Source organism: Diceros bicornis, chromosome 2, assembly GCF_020826845.1.
Source record: "Diceros bicornis minor isolate mBicDic1 chromosome 2, mDicBic1.mat.cur, whole genome shotgun sequence".
NCBI lineage: Eukaryota > Metazoa > Chordata > Mammalia > Perissodactyla > Rhinocerotidae > Diceros > Diceros bicornis.
Window position 1 is genome coordinate 43,752,877 of NC_080741.1, and position 16,757 is coordinate 43,769,633.

General features: G+C 42.3%; 1 protein-coding gene across 4 annotated transcripts in view; it reads right to left on the reverse strand.

Annotated features, from left to right (window-relative positions):
* ULK4 (unc-51 like kinase 4) overlaps window positions 1-16,757 on the reverse strand; it is a 530,581-nt gene that overhangs the window by 160,860 nt on the left and 352,964 nt on the right. For all 4 annotated transcript variants that reach the window (XM_058555650.1, XM_058555625.1, XM_058555632.1 and 1 more), the window contains exons 33-34: window positions 11,919-12,085; window positions 5,723-5,821 (exon numbers count right to left, since the gene is read on the reverse strand). In XM_058555650.1, coding sequence (XP_058411633.1) covers window positions 5,723-5,821; window positions 11,919-12,085 — 266 coding nt within the window. The remainder of the gene's footprint in view (window positions 1-5,722; window positions 5,822-11,918; window positions 12,086-16,757) is intronic.

Sequence of the window (16,757 nt, forward strand, 5' to 3'; positions counted from 1 at the left end):
TTTGTTAGCACTTTGCTCCCTTTCCTGCACAAATATTAATTGAATCCCTTCTCTGCACCAGGCCCAAAAGTGAAGGAAATAAATATGGCTCCTGTCTTTCTAGGGCTTAGAGTCTAGTGGGGGAGACAGAGACATAAACAAGCTATTTCGGCACCATTTAATAATAAGTGTTAGGACTGAGGAAGCTGAGTATGCTATTGGAGCTGGGAGCAGGGGCAATCTAACCCAGTTTTGGTGGGTCTAAGTGGCTTTCTGAACGAAGTGACATCTAAGCCAAGACCTGAAAGCTAAGGAAGAGTCAGCCACGTCAAAGAAGGAAGAGCATGTTCTAGGCAGAGGTTAGGGAAATCATGGCACACTTAAAGAACTGAAAAAAGTTGGGGTGCAGGACACAGAGTAGGACAAGGAGAGTTAAAAGATGAGGCTGGGACCATATGAAAGAGTCAGATTATATATGGTTTTGTAAACCTGTTAAGAAGTTGGAGTTTATCCAAGAGTAGGGAGGAACCATTCGAGAATTTTAAGTTACCAAGTGACAAGGTGAGTTTTGCATTTTAGAAAGATCACTCTGCCTCCACTGTGAATAAGACAGTGGAGAAGGCAAGCCTGGGCAGAAATCCCAAGCAGAAGGTTACTGGGGCCCTACAAGCACAAGACGACAGTAGGGGCCTTCACAATGGTGTCCACGGGAATGAGGAGAAAATGACAGTCTGTGATGAGTTTGGGTGGCTTGATGGGATGGGGTAGGGTGGTGAAGGAAAAGAAGAGGCAAGGACGATGCCTACATTCTCAGCTTAGGCAACCGAATGGAAGTTAGTTTCATTCCCTGACAAACAGAACACAAGAGGAGGAACACAAGAGGAGGTGACTATGAGTTTGTTTTAACCCTGCCAAATCTGAGGTGTTTAAGGTGCATCCAGTGGAAACATCCAGTAGACAGATGGGCAGGGCTAATCGGAAAGAGGTGTATTCCCTATTAAACGAGGTGGTGACTCCCTAGAGCAGCTGCTGAGTATAGAACTAATAAGATGCCCAATCTCTTGGGTCTGACTTGCAAATGGACTACTTACTACCTCTGGGCTCCATCATCATAAACCATATTCACCATAAACCATTACCTATATTTCACACCACTGACTTTAAGGCAACAGGCATGGGAAAGAACAGACGAGTCCAAGTCCATTACTATTTAAAGAGAAAAATCTCCTCAGTTATTTCTTCAGAGGAAAAAGTTAGAAAATGAAAAACAGAAACTGTTTTTTCCCATACTTTGTGGCCCATAATTTATTTTTAAAATTTGCACAGTGATCACAGAAACATGAATTGGTAAGTGTCATGTGGACACAGGCCAGAATCATTAAGTGTTCAGGTGATGGCTCAGTCTCTAGTCATCTAGCACAGGAAGAGCTCACACTCTGATGCTAGATGAGGACTGTGATCTTTTCAATGGCTGCAAAAGGCATAGCTAAGATGAAACATACAAACCAGTCTAAATACTGGCATCTTTGACACATAATAAAGAAAAATGCTTTTTAAATCTCTCAAATTTGCAAATAGTATAATTTCTTATAGCAATTAATTATCTAGTTACAAAATTCATCTAGGATATATAGACTGGCTCCCCATTTTCTCTTCTTAAGAAATAAAATATTTAGGTCAAACAATTACCTTGCTTTTTTTCTTCAGGACACATGGTCAACTTGTTTTATCTTTTATGAGCCATACCTTATCCTATGGTTACCAATTGAGGGTTCAAAGATCCCCCTGAAATTGTGAATTGTGTGCAGAACTTTGCATGTAAGTGAGTCTAGGCATTTTTCTGAGAAGAGGGCCTAGAATTATCAGATTCTCTACGCAATTCACACTCAAAACAGACTAAGAATCACTGTCTTATACCCACATTTCACTATGATTCTCCTACAGTGTATGGTATAAATATAGGTCATAAATTATGAGTTGACAGGTTTCATATTCTCTTAGGGATAAATATGTTTACTTTTATAGGACCATATCTGGAAAGAACCTCAAAAGCTAACAAGTTTACTCTCTTGCCTTTAGGCAAAATACCTCCAAAATTATCCAAGTCAGAAAAAACCTAAAGTCTGTTTATTTTTCCCTGTGGGAAAGCAATTCAGCACCTCATTCTGCAACCTATTACATTTTTTAACAACCACTGTAAAATTTATCTTTGGTCTGTATGTGCTCTAGTTTAGGCCCTCAATAGCCTTATTACTATTTTTCTTCACTTTATACACAGCTATAAATGTGTGTTAACTTTTCCAGAGAAGATATATTGCAATGTTCTTGTCACAGGCCATTTTTATACCTAAAAACTCCAGTGACAAATGTGTATGTACACAACGCAGCTCACACACATTAGGCAGACGTCTGGACAATATACTAAAACCTAAGTGTGATCAAGTTATTAGCAACAGGAGTTCAGAGCCCCAAAATGCTAGGAAAAATCTCACAGAAAACACACTGCAGCAAGAAGGGGCTCTCCTGCTGTTTCTGGCAGCTGCACTGTCGGTCAGAGTGGGGGTATAACGGCATTTGATGGAGATCTGACCTAACCATGTGCCCAGAAGGTGTGGGCCCTCAGCAACCCTCATCCCAGCCTGGCCCGTGGTCATGGTCCCATTGCCCTCCCCAATGGACACTGCACACTCCAGGTGTCACATGTGCACTGGCAATCCAGCTCCCCCTGCTTGACTGTCTCTCACATAGGTTTGTCTCCTGTGGCCCTCCCTACACAAACACTGGGCACTCCCGGCCTTCCACCAACAGTGGCACCCTGTCTTCCTCTGTATGTCTATCCAATGGCTAGGATTCACCTATACCCTGAAAGGTTGCTTCCTGCTTTCCACTTTCCTAGGGACTGTGGACCAGCTCTGGCCTGGGCATCCCAGCAAACTTGTCCACTGTCCTGGAGGTTGCAGTCATGCCTTATCCAATGAGGTCTGATCTGCAGCTTTGGGGAAGGAGCGCCCCTTTCAAGTCTGTCCTTCCTTGGGTACTCTGCCTCAGCTTTAGGGTAGCATACAATCTTCTTCTTAAATCTTCTATCTTTTTCTTCTATCTACTTCTTCTTCTATCTACTCTTCTATCATAGTTTAATAATTCTTTATATTAAAATACTCCTGTTTAAATCACTGTGTGGTTTCTGTCTTCTGATTGGACCCAGACTGATACAATCACGTCTTATTCTTTGATTGCACTCATTGATGGTATTTGCTAACAGTACATCTTTGATTGTTTTCATTTTTCCTTCTAGTTTAATTGTATTATGGTTAAAGAATGTAGTCTATACAATTCCTACTTAATGGAATTTATTGATATTCTTTTAATATAATGCATAGTGATATATTTTCAGGGTACAGAGATGGATATATTTCAATTAGATCAATCTTGTTAAAGTTTTCATATCTTCTATACCAGGAGTCAACAAACTTTTTCTGTAAGGAGCTAGACAGTAAATAATATAGGTTTGTGGGCTATAAGGTCTCTGTTGTAACTCCTCAACTCTACCGTTGAGGTGCAAAAGCAGCAATAGACAATATGTAAACTTATTGTCTGTGTGGCTATGTTCAATAAAACTTTGTTTACAAAAATAGGCAGCAGGCTAGATTTAGCTCACAGGCCCTAGTTTGCCAACCCCTGCTTTATATTATTATTTTTATCCACTTGATCTGTCAATCAATGAGATAGATATGTTAAATCTCTCAACACTAATGTGTTTTTTGGATTTCTCCATGTACGTTTTTGGTCCTTCTTGGTTTATATAATTCTATGCTCTGATATTTGTCACAAAAAGGTTCATAGTCACTATATCTTCCTGTGGATTTTATTCCTTACCATTGTAGAATCCTTCTCTTTGTCCTGTTAAAGATTTTTTTTTTTTGCATTAAATCTTATATTTAATATAGGAAAACATTTAGAAAGAAAATATAAAATAAACCAATACAATTAAAACCAAAGATAAGTTTAACAATAAATCCAATTGGAATAAATCTACCTATTAAAAGAAAACATATCTCAGAATACGGCAAACACCAAAACCATGTCTATAAGATATATATGTAAAATAGAGTAGTCCTACAAGTTTTACCTATAGTGGATTCTTCATCTGTCTTTCTTAAGCTATTTTTCTTTTTTTAATCTTATTTGCTATAAATATAATTATTATCCTACATATCATGTCTTGCATCAGTTTATATATATATATATATATATATTTTTTTTAATTTAACTGTGCCATTTTAAGTCTTTTATATAAAAGAGCATGTGGTTTGTGTTAGTCTTTCCTCTCTGTTCACTGGAGCCTCATCTGTTTCCTGCCCTTAGCCTATGAGAGTTCTGGCTGTCAGGTTTCAGCCCTCATGCTCCAAGCTGGAGCAGTTAGTCAGAGTTGCTTTTTACCCTGTAACTTCATGCAAAGTTCTACACGAAAGATCCTTCCACTCTGTCAGGGGCATGTCCAGTTCCCTGGGGTTTTGGGTTGTTCCCTCACTTCATTGTGAGCCCACTGCCACTTTTTTGTGACAGCTCTAGTCCATATATGTCATTATTTAATATAACCCGGTATTGACTGATTTTTTTTCCCCTCTTTTTCTTTCTCACTCAGTTAAACAAAACCGTTATTTGCCAAATACAATTGAGTCTATAGAATTATTCATCCAAACTACATCTTCCTCCCTTTGAGCCACAGGGCAGAAAAAGACAAATCCTAGCACCAACTGAAGAGTTGCTTGTCTACCCCTTTGAAGGGCGGAAGCGACAAGTGATACATCCCCTCAAGTTACTTGTACCCCTAGTCCTAGGATCCACAAATACAGAGAGAATTTTGGAAGGCTTTATAGAATTTCATCACCTGACCCTCTGACTGACTGCTTTGTCCAAGAGTGGGAGCCATGTGTCTCTATGTTGGGTCTTCTTTAAGTTTGGTTACAACTATTTTTGTGGGTCCAAACTCTGAGTTTCTGCTAGGCTCTTTTCATATATTCAGTGGTCTTGTGTAGTCTTACCAGTTTTTATTTAATTTTGCTTATTTCATTCTATTTCTATGGAAATTGAGGGGAGTATGCTCTAGGTCTGTGTCTGTGACTTTAGGGAGTCCTGCATGCCAAGTATAACTCTAAAAGATCTTTTTTTTTTTTTTTTTGTGAGGAGATCAGCCCTGTGCTAACATCCGCCAATCCTCCTCTTTTTTTGCTGAGGAAGACGGCCCTGGGCTAACATCTGTGCCCATCTTCCTCCACTTTATATGGGACGCCGCCACAGCATGGCTTGCCAAGCAGTGCGTCGGTGCGCGCCCGGGATCCGAACCAGCGAACCCCGGGCCGCCGCAGCGGAGCGCGCGCACTTAACCGCTTGCGCCACCGGGCCGGCCCCCTAAAAGACCTTTTTGAAAGAGAATTGATTCCCACAATGGATTTCTTCTTTCTTCTTGAAATTCATTTCTTGAATTTTTTTAACTCACATTCATTAAGAAGGATTTGAGATTCTGCCTTACTTAAATGTGTATTTAAATTAATGATAAGCCACCCGGTTTTAAAATAAAGTAGAAATTTAGTATTTCCAGGCCAAATAATCTTCTGAAATTTCTTTTGGTTCTAGTTTTAAAAGCAATTAAAATAGCATAGAAACTCAAAACATCGTGAAACTCAAAATGACGTCAACGTCAGCAATGTTCTGATAGACACACAAACAGGCGAGCTCTTACCAGCGGAATGAGCAGGCTAATGAGGTCTGTCAGAGGTTTGCTGAGCAGCAGCAGGTCCTCCGCGGCCTGAGTGTCCCCTCCTGAGCCAGACTTCTGTGCCTTGAACAGGGGAAGAGAAAGAAAGGGGGTCTTGGAGGTCAGTCAGCTTGGCGATAAGAGACAGGTGCACTCAGTCTAGCAGGTGACGGGTGCTGAGGAAGCATTTCACCTCAGTCCCCTGAAGAGAAGTTATTCTTCGTTATAATATGACAAAGAGTGCACACACTGCCACCGGCTCAGGCTACAGAGGCAGACCTGGGTGGCCCACAAACAAAGCAATAACTAGGGCTGTCGTTGGAGGAATGATGGTGATTTTCACATACCACAGTGGGTAAGCACTTTCTTTCCAACCATCCTAAGACTAGGTGCCGTTATCCTCATTTTTCAGGTGGGAAAACTGAAGTTCAGAGAAGTTAAGTAGTTCGTCTAAAGTCCCACAGATAATGGGTGACAGAGCCAGAAGATAAACAGGCTATATGACTCCAATCACACGTGCTCACCTCTCCTGGGCATTTTTATGCACACTGTATGAAGCACACCAAATGCCTTCTGCTATGCTTTCCTTCTCTATATGCACACACATGCTGAAATAACCTCTAGCATACTTTTCCAATGTACTACTGCTTGAATAGGCTTCAGATACGGGTCTATGCTGCTTAGGACGCGTGGGCTTAAACTGCAATGGAAATAAGAAATGACAAGTGAGTGACTTTAATTTTAAGCGTGTCTTCTCCCGGGAGTTTCACAGAACTGTCTAATTCCAGAGAAGATTTCTATCATAGAGAGGAATAATTTTATACTGAAAACAGGCACTGATTGTTTACTGTGTTTGCTACAGTATATACACATTTCATTCTCATATTTCCTCTCTGTTTTTAATTTTACTCAGAAGAAAGAAAACTTTTAGGTAATGACCTTTGCCAAAGCCTTTAGAGCAGGCTGCAGGCTGTCCTGCTTCAGGTCATTAAGCTGGACTCCAGGGCCCTTCTCACAAATGCCAAGTTTCCTTCTGCACTTCAGGCCTATGGACAAAATTTGAGTTGCCTGCTTCAGTTCAGAAGGACTTGGTTGAAAATCAGACACCTGCCTTTTAACAACTTACACCTCTCTATAGCCAAGGAGAACAATGTTATCATTAGCGTCAAGCTTCCCTCTCTTCTCTCTCCCTCTTTCCCACCCCTACCCCCATCCTTGATCCGCCTGACTGACTTTATCAGAAACGTAGAATTTCTTCCCAGAAAACAAATGGGTGGCACTATCCTAGAGGTCTGAACCTTTCTGAATGTTGGCTATTGATTCCCACCTTCTGAAGCACGATGTGAGATAGAATATTGGCCTTTTCACATTAACACATTACCCTTTAGAGTAGATTGATGCTCTCCTGGGAAAGATAAGGCAATCTCACCCCAGGCAGTGAGGGGCATGATGCCACTCCTTCCTTTCCAAACACGTGTGAGTAAGCAGATGGGCCCCAAGCACAAGCTCCAGCTGTGGGGCGTTCCTCACAAGGATATCCAGTGGTCCTCTAGATCCTCCAAGATCTACACAGTCATTTGTTAGTGTCACCAAGCAACATCCAGACTCTGCCCACCACTACGCAGGTACCGCCTCCTTGCAAAGTTGCCCAGAGTTCCAGAAAAGGGAACACTGCAGCTTTGCACAACAGAGGGGTTCACTCCAGGAATGTACTAGAAATTCAACTCTCCTCACAAAAGGATGGGCCCACATTGGAAGCTCTGTGCACCAAAGGGATGGATGCAGGAGTAAATATAGAAGCTGAGAAGCAAGAGAAGATGGTAGACTGAGCTGGGAGGGTAGCAGTAGGATTTGAGAGAAGTGGTTGGATTTGTTTGCTATTTAAGGTAAAAAGCTACATTACTTGGTGACAGATTAGATGTGGAATATGAAAAAGAGGGAAATTTTAAGAATGACTCCCAGGTTTCTGGTTTGCATGGCAAGATGAAGATGGCAGGGCTTGCTGGCAGGAGAATGGTTTTGTGAGGTGAATCTTGAATTCAGCTTTGGACATGTTGAATTTGAGGTGACTATGAAGCATTCCAGGTGTCATGTTAAGGAAGCTGCTGGATATACAAGTATGGATCTCAGAGGAGAACTCTGAGTAGAAATATAAATTTAATAGTCTAAAACATATAAAACCTGGGAATGTCAACTTATGAGCCTTATTTAATACTAAATGGCAGTACAGCGTTACCCAAAATGAGATAAACACATACAGCTGTATTCCTGGCATTAAAAATAAAAAAAAGGCCAGGGAGAACACAATTCTACTAGATTTAGCATTGCTACATGAATCTGGTGCACAGGGGTAGGTACTCAACAGAGGCTTGAAAGTAAACACAGAGGTAACACATCTGGAGAGAACAAGAGACAGTCAATTCCTCAAGCTCTTGTTTTCTGCTGTTTCAAGCAGGTTTAAGCACACAAGGGAGCACAACTTGCAATGGGGCGGCCCTGACCAATTCAATTCAACACTCACTGTGCTCCACAGACACCATCATGCACATGCTCGCGATGCATAGCTAATACAACTCAGTCCCCACTCTATAGGACCTCAGATTTAATTCAAAGGTTGACAAGCTTCCAAATAACTGTGCTAAAGGCAGAGTGTGAAAACTGCTATAGAGGTGGAAACAGAGTTTGGGTGGTGGGGGAGGTAGGAGAAGGTGGCATTTGGTCGGTGCGGATGAGGTCTACGGGGAATAATATGGAGAACAGGTGTTTCAGGTACTGGGAATCTGATGTGGAAAGACAAGGCAGTGCATAAGGTGCAGGATCCATCTGGAAAATGCCAAGGCAACCATTTGGTATGGGTATGGTAAGCATGGAAGACTGGCAGACGAGTCTGGAAAAGCATCCTGGGGCCAGATCATACAAGGCCTGGAATGTCTCACCAAGGAGTTAGAAAATTATATCATGGATAATGAGATGTCACTGAAGTTTTCAAAGGAAGGGAGAGACATGATGAGGACTACAGGCTATGACAGAAAAACCTCACTTGCATTCAACTACCAGACAGAGGGTAGCTCATGGGGAAGAGCAACAAGGGGAAGGACATGGAGGAGTCGAACTGGATGATTCCGAGAGAGAGTAAAATAGAGAGTACAGCCCTCACGATGGAAAGCCTCTATGTGTATGTGAGACTAAGGAGGACTCAGTGGCCACATTTCAGTCTTTCGGCAATACGAACACATCTGCAAATGAACAGCAGTTTAACTGTCCTCCCACCAGGAGAGCAGTCTATCAAGCTCCCCCATCACTTCAGAAATGACAGACAAGGCCCAGATTGGGAAGTCAGCTGACCTGGATTTTAACACTGAATATGTGCCTTCCCTAACCCCAAAGCTGGGTTAGGTTCCTCCACTCCCATATTCACTCTGCAGCATCCTGTACCTTTCAGTGATTACATTCTCACAAATGTAATGAAATAATGATTTGCTTCACTATTTGTGTACTGACGATCTTCCCTATCAAACTGTAAGCTCCCTAAGAGGTAACACCCTTCCTCTCTTGATCCCTGCTGAAATCACAGGTGCCTCGCCCTGTCCCAGGCTCATAAGTGCAAAATAACACCATAAATTTATATCTCTTAAGCCCGCTAAGAGTCAGTACAGTCACGAAATACGAACTGAGTGCCCTCCCACACACCAAGACACAGAAGTGAGGAAGTCTTGGTCCACAGGAAGCCCCCTGTAAACAGGAAGGTGAGGTGAGCACCTTTCTTCTTGCTGTTGCTAATGACACAGCAACCATTTATTGCTTACCTTTCCTGGGCCAGGTATGTGTAAGGCACTTCATATTTACATATATTCACATACATTTTATTCTCTCATTTAAGTTCTATGACAACCCTGCACAGTAGTTATTATCATATCTACTTTACAGATGAGGAAACTGATACTAACACAGTTGAAGTAACTTGCTCAGGATCATAACGTTGAAAAGTCACGTGGCTGGCATTTGACTCCAAGGCATTCCAGCCTACAAGGCCCACGTGTCCCCACACCAGTGAGTCTTGAGCATGTATTTGTTTCTTCTTCCACATCTTTCACACACAATCCTCAAGGGGTTAACTTAAACCAGGACCAATTCTGAATCACAAGGCAGGTTAGGGTAAAGATTGAACTCCTAAGGGAGATTCTGACACCTGCCCCCACCCACTCCTCACCTCCCTGGTACACATTCCTGCAACCTATCACTCTTCTCCCTGAAAAAGAAACGTGCTTCATAAATCGAAACATTATTCTCATTTTAAACACTGGCAACCCTCGATTCTTCTACTTTAGAGACGGTCCTTTTAGAAGTACACAGAGGCTTTGAATGCAGAAGAATCCCCAGTGTGGAGCATGTTTATAAATGGAAGAGGTGTCTTATCATTTGGAAAGTACTTATCGCTCAGTGTTGTAGGAAAATGTGTCTTTGATGCACACTCTATTTCCTTTCCCAATCCTTTCCCCTAATTCAGTCTCAAGGACTCTATGTCTTTCAGAGAGACACCAGGTATCATGGAGATCAAAGTCAGTAGTCAAGGTCAAAGAAATACATGACAGATATTACAGGGGAGGAATTAGAAAGATGATAGCAGTAAAATATAAAATGGTGCTGAAGAAAATGAAAAAAAAAACAGTGATCTATTGGTACACTAGCAAATTGAAAACAGAGAATTAGAAAATATTTTGTATTAAGGAGTTTTCTTTTAAACACCCTTGAATATGTACCTAATCACTTGTAATAAAAGAGGATTTCTATTGCGTCTGGAATTTTTAAACTTCTGATCCTTTTTATCTACAATCTACATAATCTTTCACAGATTGACACCATCAAAGCATCTTGTGAGAGTAGCTCTCGACTACACCTTGAAGAATTACATAAAACTACCCACTGTGGAAATTGAAGTAAGAAACAATGTTCTCTAAAGAGATACTTACCAGAAAGGAGAGGAAAAACTAAGAGAAATCCATAATTCAGGATTCCATAAGTACTTAGCAATGCTTTACTGTTAATTTAGAATAATAGATGAGCAAATAAAAACAACTAGATGGTTCAAAGGCCATTTTCATTTACTGGCTTTATAAGTTTGGGTTAAACACTTGCTCACTATCATGTTTGTTGAGAGAATCTTGGAATTATTTATTAAACCACACCAGACAAGCTAAATACTTGACCAGCTTAACTGTGGATAAAAGATACCATTTATCATATTGATGAATAGCAGAGACTAAACCAGAGTCTAGGGATTCATTCTTGGCTCTGCTACTATAATTCTTGGCAGAGTATCAAAAACAGTTTGGTTTCAACTTTAGCTTCTGCATCTATCCAAGCCAGGATGCTACCATTTGATATATATCTCTTGCAATTTTACCAGGATTCTAAATAGCACAATGAATTTATATTGGCTGTGTGCTTTCACATGATCTAAGTATCAGTTGACTTGGTTAAAGAGAACATTAAATGAAATAGGCATTTCTACTAACATGGAAAGTACTCAATAAATTCACATGCCTTTCCTTCCTTAGAGCATGCTGCTAAGTAAATCCAGGTCATAGTTTGGGGCAAACTGACGTTTCCATAGCCACTGAATACATTTCTAGTCCTCAAAACCATCTTGCAATTCCATATTATTGGTCATAAGGGAAAGCAAGTGATAGAGTTTATGTTTTGCATATGCATGTAGATGTGTGTTTATACATATGTGTATACATACACATATACGTATGCGTATGTATGTGTGTGTATGTGTATATGTGTGTGTGTGCCTAAAATCTCTCCATTGTTCCTAGCCAGCTAATCCATCCTGTTGGGGATGGGAAGGAGCTCCATCTCAGGACAGGAAGACTGGACACTGCTTGGCCAACCCCAACGTGCATGTAAGGCAAATGATCTCTTCAGTCGGGAGCAGATCCCCAGTTAGTGCTCGCTAAGTCTTTGCTTAGGCCTCTCCTCTTTCCTTTCAGATTTTGTGATCAAATTATCAGTTCTCGATATGGGTCACCCAAAGATGGCTTATTTGGTACTCTCTATAGAATCATATGTTCTTTATCAAAAATAAAGACACATTAGAAGAAGATTAGAAAGAAGAGAATGAAGGGAAGTGTGACATGGAGCAGGGTTGTTCAAGACACAGGAAGAGGTCCTCTACCTGCAAGGCCAGCCGTACAATACTGGATGTGTAGGTCAGCATGCCGTGCAAAATATCAAGCAGTGAAAACAGCAGCGCGGCTGCAGTCTCGTTGTTGTTTTTATTGTCCACATCCAAGCACAGTGTGGCAGTTTCGGTGAACAGGTTACAGACATGACGGACCAGTCCTGAGGGTAAAAAGGAAAAGGGTAAAATATTCATCATAAATTATAAAAATAATGTGTCATATAAACCCAACAGAGCAGGCATTTGTATTCTACGTTGCATAAACTCTAAGCAGTCCTTCAACTGTACTCTGTACCAGATACATGTGGGAAAGTTTTTAAAAATGCAGATGTCCAGGGGCGAGCCCAGTGGCATAGTGGTTAAGTTTACTGCTCCACTTTGGCGACCTGGGGTTTGCGGGTTCAGATCCCAAGTGCAGACCTACACACCACTTATCAAGCCATGCTGTGGCAGGCATCCCACATATAAAGTAGAGGAAGACGGGCACAGATGTTAGCCCAGGGCCAATCTTCCTCAGCAAAAAGAGGAGGATTGGCAAGAGATGTTAGCTCAGGGCTAATCTTCCTCATGAAGAAAAAAAAAATGCAAATGTTCAGGCCTCACTCCCAGGATCTTCTCAGGAGCCTGAGATAGGGCTTAAAAATATACTGTTAAACAAGCTCTCCAGATGGTTTTGATGCAAAAGTTCCCCAAATTACACTTGGAGAAACACTATCCTATATGGGCAGGCTTCACAGGGACAGAAGACTCGGTGACACTGGAAGAAAATATGTTGTATATGAACCTACTGTTCCCAGGTTCTCTGTTTGAAGGCACAGTTCTTCATGGTATAGATCAGGGACCACCAGTGAACCCAGGAGTCTATCAAGGGTCTACAAGTAATTGGGTCATCTCAAGAGGATAAAGCAATAAAGCAATTTTTCTCTCATGCATTCCTAAGAATTTGAAATGTAAGATTAATCATGATTTTAAGAAATCTGAAATTTAGAAATTGCCAGCTTCTATCATTTTGTCTATGTGAACCTCATATTAACAGTGCAGTTAGTCTTCATCACTTTTAGTTTGATGTAATCTGTAACAACAAGCACATTTTCACATTTGGGGGGCATTACTTTTTACATTTAAGTTGGCATTTTTATTGTTACTAGTATGTAGCATTACACTTTAAATTCACCAGATGTGGGGCCGACCCCGTGGCTTAGCAGTTAAGTGCGCGCGCTCCGCTACTGGCGGCCGGCGTTCAGATCCCGGGCGCGCAGCGACGCACGGCTTCTCCAGCCATGCTGAGGCTGCGTCCCACACACAGCAAGTAGAAGGATGTGCAACTATGACATACAACTATCTACTGGGGCTTTGGGGAAAACAAAAAGGAGGAGAATTGGCAATAGATGTCAGCTCAGAGCCGGTCTTCCTCAGCAAAAAGAGGAGGATTAGCATGGATGTTAGCTCAGGGCTAATCTTCCTTACAAAAAAAAAAATTTAAATTCACCAGATGTAAATGTGGTGAAAACATAACAGGAATAATGTTATAAACCTAAATGGTAAACAGGACCTTCGGCATCAGTAGATCACCTGAATGTTCTACAAAAAGTGAATCTTCAAAGATATATATTTTACACAAGCAAATGGAAAAAAAAAAGCATGGTAAGGAAGTATGGCATGTATTGTAAGCTGGATTTTATTGGACCTGCAATCCATTTGTCCCTAGTCCCCAGATGATCAATTGGAGGGAAATTCTGACAAACACAGCCATCCAAGCTTTGGTATCTCCTCCAAACAGTGCACGGTTGTCATTTCCAGTAAAGCAATCTAGTTTTCCTGGACACGTGCAAAGTAATTCTCAGAGTAAGAAAGTAATTAATTTTGTCACTAAAGGCAGAGAGAAACCAAAATTACAGAGGCATCATTCAAAGTTGTAATCCTTGTGGTAAAAGCAGGTATAAGACACAAAGCTGAAGATAAATATACTTGAAGGGAAAGTAGAATGAATTATTGTCAAAATTTCTTTATCGGGGGCGGAGTCAAGATGGCGGTGTAGGCAGACTCTGAACTCACCTCCTCCCGTGGACACAGCCAATTTACAACTACTCCTGGAAAAATTACCCCTGAGACAGAACTGAAAACTGGATAAGAGGAACTCCTGCAACAACGGACAATCCTAACTGGGGTGGAAGAGGCAGAGACTCCCTTCTGGAGAGGAAAAACGCCGCCTTCACGAGCCGCCAGCTTCACGGCCGCCGGGAGCAGCTCACAGGTACGCAGCCCTCCCTGGAGGCGCGGGGCCCTGAGCCGGGGAGCGCTCCGGCTGTGGGCATTTTGTGGACCCAGCACAATCAAGACCAGCGGCATAATATCTGACTTTGCCTGCTACTAAAGCATTGGGTAGCACCCCCAGAAAACCCGGTTCACAAAGAAACTAAAACTGGCTCTTAAAGGGCCCGCGCACAAACTCACCCGTTCCAGAAAGCATCCTAAAATCACCAGAAAGAAAGGCGCACAGTGCTTCGGTGAAAGGAGACTCACCTAATAGGCCCTGAGCGCATCTCGGTGAGGGGTGAGACCTCTCCAGGGACTGGGACATTGGCGGCGGCCATTGTTGTGGCCTGGTGTGGGCGTGCTGACACAGACGCCATTGGAGTTCTCCCTGAGACCTGCTAGCCCAGGGTCTGCTCCACCCGCTAGAGTACCGATTTAATCCAGCTCAGCCAGGGCAGGCAGCCCACCCTAGAGACTGGCCCCACCCAACAACAAGCTCTCAGGCAACGTGTGGGCCTGCATAGATTGGTGACTGGATTCTCTGCAGCCTGGCAACTGAGCTGACTTGAGCGGGGCAGGGTGTGCACAAGGAGCGGGTGGAGAGTGTGGGGTGGTGGCGGAGTGTGTGGGGCTCCCGCCGTGGAGAGACTGGGTCCACTTGGGGAGGTCGGGGCGCTCACATGGGGCAGGACTGTGTTGACTGTGTGTGTGGACCTGTGGGCAACAGGGCTTGTCAGCTGCAAAAGACTTGTGCTTCTCAAAGACCCACATAGGAGGTTTGCCCCACCTTCCAAAGCCTGAAACAATTGGGTGCTCCTGTGCATAAGGGCAGCCCCACGCAGCTGCAATCCTCAGAGAGCTGACAAGAGACCTAATAGGCTAGAGGTTTACAGCAATTGTAAGGCCCTGACCCTAACAACCTGCCACACTGGGGGCTTACTCACTTAAAAGAAATACTGCAACACAAATGTGGTATTAGAACTTGCAGCCAACTGTGCTGGGGCTCCCCACACCTGATAAAGAGACTGAAGGGCCCACAACAACTACAAGCAGCTGAGCATTACAACAGCTGGCCAGGAGCATAACTCAGCCTCCCTGGGCGCCTATAGGGAGAGCTAACAGGCCACAATAGAAGGACACACGTAGCCCACATAGGGGCCACCCCTGGAACATTGAGAACTGAGGGAAGCACACTGGAAGCCTCCTAAGGCATCACTTACATAAGGTCACCTATCCAAGAGCAGGAGACGTAGCTGACCTACCTAATACGTAGACACAAGCACAGGGAAAGAGGCAAAATGAGGAGGCAAAAGAATACATTCCAAGTAAGGGAACAGGACAAAACCCCAGAAAAGGAACTAAGTGAAACAGAAACGAGCAACCTACCTGACAGAGAGTTTAAACTAAGAGTGTTCAGGATGCTCACTGATCTGGGGAGAAGAATAGATGAACTCAGTGAGAATGTCAACAAAGAAATGGAAGATATAAAAAAGAACCAATCAGAAATGAAGAATACAATACTGGAAATGAAAAATTCACTAGAGGGACTCAAAAGCAGAGTAGAGGATACAGAAGAACGGATCTGTGAGCTGGAAGAAAGACTAGAAGAAATTACCCAAGGTGAACAGGTAAAAGAGAAAAGAATTAAAAAGAGTGAGGACAGTCTAAAGGACCTCTGGGACAACATCAAGCGCACTAACATCCGTGTTATAGGTGTCCCGGAAGGAGAAGAGCAAGACAAGGGGGCAGAGAATCTATTTCAAGAAATAATAGATGAAAACTTCCCTAACCTAAGGAAGGAAACAGACATCCAGGTACAGGAGGCACAGAGAGCCCCAAACAAGATAAATCCAAAGAGGCCCACACCAAGACACATCATAATCAAAATGTCCAGAATTAAAGATAAAGAGAGAATCCTAAAAGCCGCAAGAGAATGTCAAGTTACATACAAAGGAAACCCCATAAGGCTATCAGCTGACTTCTCAGCAGAAACCTTACAGGCTAGAAGAGAATGGCACGATATATTTAAAGTGCTAAAGGGAAAAAACTTACAGCCAAGAATACTCTACCCAGCAAGGTTATCGTTCAAAATGGAAGGAGAGATCAAAATTTTCCCAGATAAGCAAAAATTAAAGGAGTTTGTCACCAAGAAACCAGTGTTACAAGAAATGTTAAAGGGACTGATTTAAGGGGAAAAGAGAAGACCACAAATAGGAAAAATTATCTATTTCCACGATTAGAACGTAATGGATACAAATGCACAAAAAAGAGGTTGGATATGATATCAAAAACATAAAAGGAGGGAGGAGGGTAGTTAAAGAGTACAGCTTTCAGACAGAGGTCAAACTAAAGTGACCATCAATTCTGTATAGAAGAAGTAAGGAACAGAGAAGGACTACTAAAACACTGAGAAAAAAAAAAAGTTAAAAAATGGCAGTAAGTACATACTTATCAATAGCTACTTTAAACGTCAATGGACTAAATGCTCCAATTAAAAGGCATAGGGTGGCTGACTGGATAAAAAAACAAGACCCATATATATGCTGCATACAAGAGACACAGTTCAGACCTAAAGAC